Source organism: Brassica rapa, chromosome A08 (assembly GCF_000309985.2).
Source record: "Brassica rapa cultivar Chiifu-401-42 chromosome A08, CAAS_Brap_v3.01, whole genome shotgun sequence".
Classification (NCBI taxonomy): Eukaryota; Viridiplantae; Streptophyta; class Magnoliopsida; order Brassicales; family Brassicaceae; genus Brassica; species Brassica rapa.
Window position 1 is genome coordinate 15,772,977 of NC_024802.2, and position 12,378 is coordinate 15,785,354.

The following is a 12,378-nucleotide window of genomic DNA, read 5'->3' on the forward strand; positions in this document are numbered from 1 at the left end:
TATATTAAATTATATATAACTAATTTTTAAATTTGATTTTTTTTATTTTTCGTTTGAAGTAAATATTTCTATTATATATAACAAAATTAACTAACTAATAAAATATAAAGAATCAAGTCCGAGATTTTAGAGTTATGTAAAAAAAATATAATTATGTATAGAACACAAATTATCTTAGTTTAAAAGATCGGAATCTCATCTCGAATAAATTTACGAAAAAAGTACTCCAATAATCTACTTAAAATATAAAACCTCCTTTTAAAAAAAAACGGTACTTAATAATATTTTTTTACGTGTAATAGTTAAAAACTGATAATTGAATATCGATCTAGAATATTACTTTAATATATCTAATGTAAAATATTAATTGTAATAAACAAATTTTGAATTTTGTAATATTACATGAATTAGAAGTCTTTAAAATCTAAAATCTATCTTATTAACATACTATATTCTTTTATTCATTTATTATTTTAACGTTACAAAATATTGCTTTAGTTTTATTTGTATATTATTTTTTTAATAATTTAGTTTCTTTTTAAGTAATTTTAAAATTATCAAGAATATAATATATTTAAAATTATTTAAATATATCCAAATATGATGTCTCATTTTTATGTGTGTTTGCGTTGAGCATATTTAATTTGTAATTTATATATTTAATAACACTTTATTGCGTGTCGTTATATGGTTTTAATAAATGTGTTGTCATTTCATTTTTATTAACATGATTTTTAGTGATCAGTGATAACGTATTTTTGACGTTATGTATTATATTTTTTAGTATATTTTTTAACTCTTCGTGGTGGCACTTTTTTTAGAATCATTTTAATTAGATAATAAGTTTCAAGATGTAAATAAAACTGTGTATGTTGTAAATTTAGACTTTTTAGTGTAGCTGAGCACTATCAATTACGGAAATTATATTATGATTTTATTTTACTAAATCTTTCTTTCTGTGTATTTTTTTTTGTTTTTTTTTGTATTTTTACAATTTTATTATATTATTCTTTAAATGCAGAGAATTGATATTTCCAATTTTTGTTTCATATACTTTAAAAGTCTTCGGTTGATTTTTGTTTGTTTTCTTTCTCCAATTATAATGTACAGTTCGACCGTTTCTTTTTTTTTTTGGGATCAAACTACTAATATCTATCAGATAAAAAATCTTAAACTCTAAGAATGGAGTGAGTATTTGTGCTAGAGAAAACTGATTTAACCAATAATATAGTGAGATATTATGATATTATAAGGTATAGAAACTCTTCTATGTTGTCATACGCTGGACATAATTAAGTTGTTGTCAATTGATTCTATATTTGTGATAACTGGAAATACATCTTTATGTCTTTCTTATATCATCCTTAATTGGTTTACGGTTTGACTATTTCTAATACATTGAGAGTAACATAAAATTGGATGTTGATTATTTCCTCCCAATTCGGAATGCACAGAATGAGAGAAATTCAAGATGAGACCATTTTACAATTTTGTCCTCGTATCTATATAGAGTTAGTTTATAGATTAAACTATCTGTTTCAAAATGTAATCAATTTTAGTTAAAATATGTAATATTTAAAAGTTATTACTTTAGAAAACTGTCATTTAATATATACATTTAATCAATTACACAGTAATTTACATAATTTAATTGGCTACACAATATCTAATAAATGTAAACTTACATTGAAATATAAAAACAATTTATATAGTGAAACAAAAAATACTTTTAAACCATTATATTATAAAACAAAGAGAATATTCAAATTATATTGAAACATTAGAATAGTAAAAATCAAAAAGCTGAAATCTCAACGTCGATCATTTACGTTGGCCATGTTATTAACTTTGAAGATAACGTGAATGATCAAGAACAAAAAGATTAATTTTAGCTTCAGTTTTTTTTTTAATCATTTTATCAAAAAGAAAAAAAGAACAGGAAGATGACTAATAAAAGAAGATACAAACAGAGTACTGTAAAAAGGTGTTGATCACAATAGCAAACATTATAGTCTTAAAAATAGTTAATTTTATATTAAATATTAGTAAAAAATAATAAAATATATAATATTAATAAATTTCATTTTAAATATAATTTAACTTTTAAAAATTTTATCATTGCACATGGTGCAGAAAAATACCTAGTATTATTTGAATTTCAAAAATTATCTCATGCACTAACTTTTTGTGACAAAACAAATTTAAGGAACTGGGCAAGAGATTGAAAGGAGGGATGTGGAGAGGTACAAAGAGTCTTCACTTCATAAGTTATAATGGAGCATTGAAGTGCCATTGTTGTAGTCGTAGGAGTTACACCGGTGAAGTTGGGTAGACGAACAGATTTGGAGTCGCTGGAGACGTCTGAGGTAAGTAGGCTAAAGAAAAGGAAGCTATAAGTTATACAATGAGCTGACTATTTTGATGGGTTTGGATGGTTCGAGACCCACCATCTAAACATTCGCGATGACGTGGCAGTTTGATTGGTGGAGAATATTTTGTCCTATATGACACTCTTAAGAAGCTTCAAAATTAGTAGCTTTTATATAGTAGGATGTTAAACTGATAGTAACTCAAGTAACTAATTTTAGAAACCCTTGAAAGAGAGACATTCAAAGTTTTAGGTAACGTCTAAAATCTCTTGGAACCATTGATTTTAGAATTCCTACAAGCTCACAAACCGAGCCACATGTTATTTGGTGTAACCAGGATCAGCAGGGGGATGCTAAGAAAAAGCAAGAAACCGTTTCAAAGTCATTTCCTGTGGATAACTTTGTCGTGATTTGTATATTGTTCTAAACTTACCCATAAAAGGAAACAAAATGAACAAAATCGTCATAAACTTTTAGCTTTTTAGTATGGTTTCTGAGTTGTTGCTTTGTTGGATTTCATAAAGTAAAAACATGTTAAACGTTCTGTTGTGATACATGTGTAAGGATTTTTATGTTACTGTTTCTTCGTGGAGTAGGTTTCGAATCGAGAATACTTGGTTCCGACAAAAGTTTTGATTGCCATGTGTTTCAACAACTGGATTTTCCAATGTGGATTTTAGAGAAAGAGTTCCGGAATAATGTCGAAGGAGTTTTATTCGATTCGTTTCCTGTTTAATTTGCCATTAAAGGATAATTACTGGAACTTATCGGATTCTTTAAATATAATTTTCTTCATGTTCTATATTTCCTGGTTAATATATAATACTGTAAAATTTTCAAAAACTTTCCTTTTTGTATTTATAAATTTCCATGTTTTCACATGAAACACATTAAATTCTTTTTTTTTTACCATAGATGTATTATTCTATTTTTTTTTTGACAAAATATTATTCTATTTTCTACTTTTTATTATTACTAATTCTAATAATTTGATAAACTAAATTATCCACACAAAGCAGACCCGATCATCATTCTCAAGCTCACCATTATTTTAGTTTTTATCTATAAACGAATGTAAGAAAATTAATGTGAACTAATTAATTAAGCAAAGTGTTTAAGTGTCTTCCTTCTTACTTCCCTCTCTCATTCACCAAAAACCTTATAAATATCCATCTAATTTTTCAAAACAAAAATAATAATAAAAAAACTTTCAAATATATTTCGCTCCTCCACAACAACGACAAAGCCCTGTTCGTTAGGGTTTCGTTCCTAACCATGGCCGAGAACGTCTCAGAGGATGTGATCCTTTTACACGGCGACCTCGATTTGAAAATTGTTCAAGCGAGGAGGCTACCTAACAGGGATACCTTCTCCGAACGTATGCGCCGTTGCTTCAAGCCTTGCAACTCCTGTATTAAACCTACTACAGACGACTATGACGGCGAAGCGAGTTCCGACGACGAGAACATCCCTGGCCTCCCGAGGAATACCAGCGATCCCTACGTCACGGTGTCCGTCCCGCATGCGACTCTCGCTCGGACGCACGTTTTGAAAAACGCTTCGGATCCTGTTTGGAACCGGCATTTTAAAGTTTCCGTGGCGCATCCCCTGTCTTATCTCAAGTTCAAAGTCAAGGACTACGATGTCTCCGGTGCACAAACAATTGGCACTGTCCGTATCCCGGTTCAGCAAATCGCGTCGGGAGAACGCATTTGGGGATGGTTTCCTGTCCTTGGCGGCTCAGGAAAGCCGCCAAAGAAGGAAACTGCTCTCCGTATTGATTTGAAATTTACTTCGTTTGATAAAATCCAAACTAATAAAACGCTTGGTGGTGTTATGGGGACTTACTTCCCTTTGAGGAAAGGAAGTCAGGTGAGGCTTTACCAAGACGCTCATGTGATGGACGGAATGTTACCGGAGATTCGGTTGGACAACGGGGATGTTTATCAACACGGGAAATGCTGGGAAGATATATGTCACGCTATTTGTGAGGCTCACCATATGATTTACATTGTTGGCTGGTCTGTCTTCCACAAGGTGAAGCTGGTTAGGGAACCTACAAGGGAATTGCCAAGAGGTGGTGATTTGACGCTTGGAGAGTTGCTGAAATACAAATCGGAAGAAGGTGTTCGAGTTTTGCTACTTGTATGGGACGATAAGAGTTCTCGTGATAAGTTTGGGATAAGCACGGTGAGTAGTGTCTTGCAAGCAAAATCAATGTCAAAGTTTAAATTTTTTTTTACTAGATAGAACTAAGTTTTGATGATAAATTTTTAAATAATTAATTTTTCATTTATTATTATTATTAAAAATACTATATTCAAGTAGTTTTATGTTAAATATTTGGTATAAATTTTATGCTTTTCAATTATGAATATTTTTATTAATATATAAAAATATCAGAATATATATATACTGTATATATATCTATAAATTTTTAGTTTTGATGTTTTCCGTCCCCATTCATTTCTATCCCATGTTTCTAACATAGGAGTTCAGTAAGTGTGCTGTTATCTTTCTTGCTGAGTACAAAATTTCAAAGAATTGGAGTTCTGGTGAGAATATTCATGTTTTGATAGGGTACTAAGATATTGCATGGCATGTCATCTATGTGCAGCCAGGAGTTATGGGGACACATGATGAAGAGACTAGAAAGTTTTTCAAGCATTCTTCTGTGAAATGTATATTGTCACCTCGTTATGCCAGCAATAAGCTTGGGTTGTTCAAACAACAGGCAAGTCTTATCTCTTCAGAGTTTATATTCATGATACCTTGATGTTGACTTATGCGTTCATTTATGAGATATGTCTTGGAAATACCTTCCTTGACTCTCTAATCAATGTTGGGTCGTTGGCCATCGTTTGTCATTGACTTAGTCAACGTTGTTTTAACATGTCATTGGCATGGCTGGTATCTTAACCAGGTGGTTGGCACTCTCTTCACGCACCATCAGAAGTGTGTTCTTGTAGACACTCAAGCTGTTGGTAGTAATCGCAAAGTCACAGCTTTTATTGGAGGGATCGATCTTTGTGACGGGCGCTATGACACACCTGAGCACCGGATATTTCACGATCTTGACACTGTATTTAAAGATGATTTTCACAATCCTACATTTCCAGTGAGTATATGATTTTTTGAACACGCTAAAATCATAACTGAGAAATACCTTTAGATCATTAAATCAGATTTTTGTTCAAAAAATATCATTAAAATCATCCAAATAACATTAATTAAAAGTTAAAATACATTTTCCCGTTTCTATTTTTTTATTTAGGCTTGGGTTTACTAATTAGAATTTAGCTGTTGAGGTTTTAGTATGTAAGGTAATATAGCGTTTTTATTGATTAATAAAATGAAATTTTAGAGATTTTTCTCTTTGAATACTATTTATCAAAAAACTAAAAACATGCTAATTATTAGATTTGCCCATTTTATTTCCTTAATCCTGATTGGTATTTCTTTTTCTACTTCCTCAGAGTGGTGCCATAGCTCCAAGACAACCTTGGCACGATATGCATTGTAGGCTAGATGGGCCTGCGGCATATGATGTTCTCATAAACTTTGAGCAACGGTGGAGAAAAGCGACACGATGGAAAGAGTTTAACTTAAAGGGGAAAACTCTCTGGCTAGATGACTCTTTGTTACGGATAGGACGTATATCATGGATACTAAATCCAAAGTTTAAATATCGGATAGATGGTGTTTTAGATGTTCCAGAGGACGATCCAGTGGTTTATGTTTCTAATGAAGATGATCCTGAGAACTGGCATGTTCAGGTGTTCCGTTCTATCGACTCAGGATCCGTGAAAGGATTTCCAAAATGTGAAAATGAGGCCGAGGCCCTGGTTAGTAGATCATCTTATTTGCTATTATTACAAATGTTACTTGACAAAAACGTTTATTCAATCAAATATCTACTAAGATTTTAAAATTTTTTATTGATTTACTGCAGCATCTACAATATGACAAGCGTCTTGTAGTTGATAAAAGTATCCAGACTGCGTACATCCAGATAATCAGATCTGCTCAGCATTTCATATTTATCGAGAATCAGTATTTTCTTGGTTCTTCTTATGCTTGGCCTGATTATAACGATGCAGGTACGTTTTGATATTTGAAGAAAGTTCTTAGACTAGGAACTAAAGTGCGTAGGGTATAGTCTAAAGTTGTTCTCAATTGTATGCGCACCTGATCATTGGTTCTTCTTGAATGAACAGGAGCTGACAATCTAATTCCTATGGAGTTGGCACTGAAGATTACTAGTAAAATTAGAGCTAAAGAAAGATTTGCTGTCTATGTCGTCATACCAATGTGGCCTGAAGGCGACCCAAAGTCGGGACCTATGCAAGAAATTTTATATTGGCAGGTATGACTTTTAGCTAACTGTAAGATTATCATTGATACATTTGCTAAGAAAAATATCTTCGTTTTCAGAGCCAAACTATGCAGATGATGTATGATGTTATAGCACGAGAACTGAAGTCACACCAGTCAAATGCGCATCCTCTAGATTACCTTAACTTTTACTGCCTTGGCAAACGAGAACAACTTCCAGATGACATGCCAGCAACCAATGTCAGTGGGGTATAGTATTTAAAAAGACTAAGAACTGCTTCATGCACACAAAATCTAGCATACAGATAGAGATATCATATTCATACGCACACATATATTTGCTAGTCGTAGTCAGCATAACAAGTTTCTTTACGATGTGCATTTTCAGGTTACAGATTCTTATAAGTTCCAGCGTTTCATGATCTATGTGCATGCAAAGGGAATGATAGTAGATGATGAATATGTACTTATGGGATCTGCTAATATCAACCAAAGATCTATGGCCGGCACGAAAGATACTGAGATAGCCATGGGTGCATATCAACCCCATCATACATGGGCTAACAAGGGAAAACACCCACGTGGCCAGGTTTGCCTTCCCTCTTCTCATCATCTATACCATTTTAGATGCTTAATAAGTTGGTGTTTCTGAAACTGGAATCTTCTTGGAAGAATAATTACGGAAAAATTGCATTAAAACTTGAAAATGTGGCTGTCACTTACACTTTAAATATATTTTGAACTTCAAAGTTATTTAATGACTAAATAAATATTTCTATTTAAAAACAATCTTTTTGTGATTTTCCCGAATAACAACAATACATTCATTAAGAGTTGTGTAGAAACTCAAGTCTGGTTATGAAACTTAAGATGCTCAAGATGGTTGTGTTGCTGAAACTCAAGTCTCTCTGGAAGAATAATAACCGGAAATCGCATAAAGAACTTTTAGCAATTATATTTTAAACTTCAAAATTATATAAATAATGAATTAAAAATTTCCCATTTTAGAGGTTTTAATGTGATTTTCCGGAATAGGTGTATGGGTATAGGATGTCACTATGGGCAGAGCATTTAGGCAAAACTGGAGATGACTTTGTGGAGCCTGGTGATCTAAAATGTGTCAAGAACGTTAACGAAATCGCTGAAAGGAACTGGAGAAAGTTCATAGATTCGGAGTTTTCAGAGCTTCAAGGTCACTTGATTAAGTATCCTCTGCACGTAGACATTGATGGTAATGTGACCTCTCTTCCAGGTTACGACAGTTTCCCAGATGTTGGTGGTAAGATCATTGGAGATCATTCCAAGGCTATCCCTGATACTCTAACTACGTAATGTTTACTGTATTATCTAATGATATGAAAGTGTTGTACATTGTAACCGTGTTGTTTAATTTATTGTATTTGTGATTTGCTGTCAAACTGTTTTTCTTTGGGGTTTCAAAAACGAAAATAATACTCTTTCCTTTTTTTTTCTCTCTCTATTTTTTTTGTCAAACTCTTTTTTTTTCTCTCTCTTTCCTTTCGTAATACTATAAATTAGGGGTGTTCAATCCGGATATCGGTTCGGTTTCGGTTCGGTTTTTTTCGGTTTTCGGTATTTCGGTTAGTAAAATATAACTACCATTCTAAATCCATATTTACTTCGGTTCGGTTCGGTTTATATACCGTCGGTTTTCGGTTTATTCGGTTTTATACCAAAAAACATAATTATTTTGTTTGAGATCATATTATATGAATTTTAGAGTCATATTGTCAACACAGTCATTTATTAAAAATATATTACATGTTCAAATAGATGAACAAAAAAGTAAAAATGCTTCTACCATCAAATAAAATAATCAATTCTATAACTAAAATCAAAGCTTGAAATTTTGAAAATAAAAATATAAAACAAAACAGAAACATAAAAGAAAAGTTTTTCCACTCTTCCATATTTAGTGTTCATTAAAGTCATGCTTTTTCAATTGAAAATTTTCCATTAATTATTGTCCATCAAATTTATAATCTTCATATTAATTAAGTGAAGACTAAAATAAATCAAAAAGATCAAAAAAAAAACTTAGAAAATAAGATGTATGAATTGCGATGTATTGTTATTTAGTTATAGTTCAAGTGTTTTACAAATTAAGGTTTTTTATTACTATAAAATTATGGTAATAGTTATTAACACAAATTTAACTTCTGTAACAAATAGATTTTCATGTATTGTTTTAAAATAGATATATATTTACATGTTTCTACTTTTAATCGGTTTTGTTCGGTTTATTCGGTTTAATCGGTTATATACCAAACCATATCCAAATCCTACGGTTTTTATAAAACTATATCCATTCGGTTTATATGGTATATACCAAAACCAAACCATATTGTCTATTTCGGTTCGGTTCGGTTCGGTACGGTTCGGTTTTACCATATTGAACAGCCCTACTATAAATAGATAATGTTTTAGATTTTTTTTGTTGTTTCATAATATATAATGTTTTGATATATCTATACTCAGTGGCTAATGTAAAATTAGTTTTTGGTGGGGGAAATCTTATATAAGCTTAAAAAAATATAGCTAAAAAATAACATTTACTAAGAAAAATAACTAAAATTTTAAGCATATTAAATAAATTATGAAAATTTCACGGTGGCACTTGCTTCTTTGGTTACTGCAGGTTCGCCACTGTCTATATTAACTTTAATTTTATTAAAAATATTTACTAATTAGATTATACTTCTTTATTTATAGTTGGTTATATCATTATTAATTTATAATTTTAAAAATATTTTTTTAAAGTGATTTTTTTTAAATTTTTGCGATTTCTTCCAAAACTCGTATATAATGAAATAGAGCCAGTATGAAGTTTTTGTTAAGAGCATGATTAACCCAACAACCCTATTAAGGTCTCTTAGTGAATTTTTTAATAATAAATGTAAGTTAAGAATTTAATTAAGAGACATCATCATTTTCCTCCTCCAATGCTAGTCTCTTAATAAGGGTTCTTAAAAAAATGCATTATCTCTTCTATTAGTTCATAATCACAAACCAACAGAAAACTAAAGCCAACATTATGAAACTAGTTTTCAGAAAATGAATAACATTGTAAACGAATGTAAACATTACAAGCAAAGATGAGCAAACAACAAGAGTAAACCTTTTGCAACATGAATACATGATGTTGAAACAAGCCAGAGAAAATTTCTGAAAGGTGTACACAAAAGATCTTCTTTAGGTTTTACAAAAGACATCCACAATTACAAAATCACAAATCGAAAGTGTGTTGTTACCTTCAAGACCTTGAGCTTCATGCTCCCGTAGAGGAGACCCACGCTAAACGCCGAAGCACGAGCCACCTGATCAAACTCGTCACCATCTGTTACATGTGCCTTGTCAAGCTTCTTGTAAGATGGGTTTAGTTATCTGCAACAGAAATGAAAAAGCAGTCAAACCTTGTTCACAATCAGAGCATGTAACAAAGCTAGGAGAAAAGCAAGAAACTCAGGCGAGTGGATCTTGGTTGTTTCAGGCGAGTGGATCTTGGTTGGTTTCCTGATGATGAAGCCATCCTTCACAAGCTTTTGTTCTGACCTGTAGTTTTTTTCAAAAACAAAGAAACATCCTTTTAAAAAAATCAGGGATTAATATCCATTCTATAAGCAATACAGTAATCAACAACAACTCAGTAGGAACTCAGGCAAATAAAAATGATGCAAGTATCAAAACCCATATATACTGTGATCAACTTAACAAGAAAGCAGAGCAAGTAATTTTTTGAATGTTGCTATTAGTTGAAACGAATGTTGCTATATTGAGTTTCATTCCATCATTCAGCTTTTTACCATTCGAACTGCAAACAGAGCAAGTTATCACAAACATCCTAACACCAAACTGCCAATCACATCAAAACAAAATGTCAAAGTCTCTGACGATTCTTTCTTCTTACACAAAAACATTGTACAAGCTACGAAGAGCAGAGGTTGTGTAAGTACCCAATCCGCAGCAGCCTGAAGGGTAACATGATCACCCCATTCTCCAACGATGGCTAACGCTCTGTGGGTGCTTCTCCGATCTCCATTTCTCTAACGATGGAGGCGGAGACGGTGGAGATTTCTTCTTACGCTTACGGCGAGAGAGATCGGAGCTCGAGCTCGTTGTCGTCTGATGATTAGAAAGCGGAGAGATGGAGTCCATTCAATCGCTGATCAAGTCAGAGGTGATGGATCGGAATCGAGGATCCGTATTAGACGAATCGAAATTTCAAAGAAATGAATATAATCGAGAGATGACTAATGATTAGTTTTTACCTTTTTTGTGGAGAACGGAACGTAACGGAGGAAGAAGAGATGAGGTACAACAGCCACCAAGAGAGAAAGAAATCAGAGAGCCATCTAATGTGAAGAGAATTCACCGTCGAGAGAAAGCAGAGAAGAGAGAAAGCAGAGAAAGAGACGAAACTGCTGCAAGCTTGGACACGTGTCTCACAAGAGACGTTCCTTGCTTCTCCTAATTAGGAGACGTGTCTTTGATAAATCAGTATTTTTCTTTTATTTTTAATGCTAAATAACATAAGAGACTTGCTTAAGGGACCCCGTTAATCCTGCTCTAACATTCGTTTATTATTTTTGTTACAAAAAAAATGAAAAGATTAAAATACGATTTCACAAGATAATTATAAAGATTCATGTACTATTATTTACATTCTTGTTCTACTTGTATTACTAAAGTTATTTGAATCATTTACCGAAAATTCACAACTATCGATTGTACTTGCCATTTTTTTGTTCTATTAATTTGTACGTATCATTTTTGGGATTTAATAAGTTTCAGATATTTTAGTGTACAAATATTAGTGAAACCACTGTTTTAATTAAAGAGGCTCCCATCAAATAATTTATGTTTCTTTTCCGGCTCTCTTTAACCGAACTAAACCAGAAAATTCATATGCAGATACATCTTGTTCATTCGACGACAATTTCCGGTATAGAAACGAAAATGCAGAGAAAACTAAATCGAACCGGGCGAAAAGAATGAGCTAGACCAAACCGGATTGATTACCAATTTTGTTGCGGAGTGCACCATAACAAACGTGAGTCTTGCCACAGGCAATTACTAAATCGTGTGATTGAAAGATTCAAAATGTTGAATCCCTTATATATTAAAGGAGAAGCAGTGTAATAAATGCATTCACACTATAATAGACACGTGGCAGCCTCACAATAATTTGATAATAAATATGTTAACGCGTTCACACTATATTCATAAATGTGTTCACACTATATTCATAAATATGTTCACACTATATACTTTGTATTTTTTTTTGAATATAAAACTCATACGCATGGTTCCAATAAAACTTTGGATTTTTAGGTTCGAATCAAAACAAATAACGAATCAAAAGCTAAACTATATATATATTATTTTTATTGTTTACCGATAAAGTTGGGCAAAATATTTATAAGTTTTGATTCAATTCGTTATCCTTTTTGAATTGAACCAAAAAATATGTATATCCGTAACTTTACGAAGCAAATCAACTACTACAATTAAAGAAAAGCAAATCACAAATACCAATATTTTTAGGAGCGATTATCAAATTCGATCTATTATATGCATATATATACATATATGTACAGAATTATATATATATATATATATGTTATATATATTATAGTTTATATAAGTTTTACAA

At 31.8% G+C, this 12,378-nt stretch overlaps 1 protein-coding gene and 1 long non-coding RNA gene across 4 annotated transcripts; one reads left to right on the top strand and one right to left on the bottom strand.

Annotated features, from left to right (window-relative positions):
• Positions 1 to 605: 605 nt before the first annotated feature.
• On the top strand, positions 606 to 8,177 carry LOC103834928 (phospholipase D delta). 2 transcript variants are annotated; one of them, XM_009111023.3, is made up of 9 exons: positions 606 to 4,559; positions 4,987 to 5,103; positions 5,293 to 5,487; positions 5,846 to 6,214; positions 6,322 to 6,469; positions 6,587 to 6,735; positions 6,804 to 6,944; positions 7,093 to 7,293; positions 7,740 to 8,177. In XM_009111023.3, the coding sequence occupies exons 1-9, from the start codon at positions 3,645 to 3,647 to the stop codon at positions 8,034 to 8,036; spliced, it is 2,532 nt and encodes an 843-aa protein (XP_009109271.1). In that variant the 5' UTR covers positions 606 to 3,644; the 3' UTR covers positions 8,037 to 8,177. The 2 variants fall into 2 exon arrangements, with proteins under 2 accessions (XP_009109271.1, XP_009109270.1); XM_009111022.3 differs by having other exon boundaries at positions 3,645 to 4,559; positions 6,804 to 6,953.
• Positions 8,178 to 9,694: 1,517 nt separating this feature from the next.
• On the bottom strand, positions 9,695 to 11,287 carry LOC103834930. 2 transcript variants are annotated; one of them, XR_004450215.1, is made up of 4 exons: positions 10,994 to 11,287; positions 10,679 to 10,887; positions 9,977 to 10,277; positions 9,695 to 9,890 (listed from the first exon to the last, which is right to left on the bottom strand). It is a non-coding gene; the product is annotated as an uncharacterized LOC103834930 (long non-coding RNA). The 2 variants fall into 2 exon arrangements; XR_001955820.2 differs by having other exon boundaries at positions 9,695 to 10,277; positions 10,994 to 11,277.
• Between the last annotated feature and the right edge of the window lie 1,091 nt (positions 11,288 to 12,378).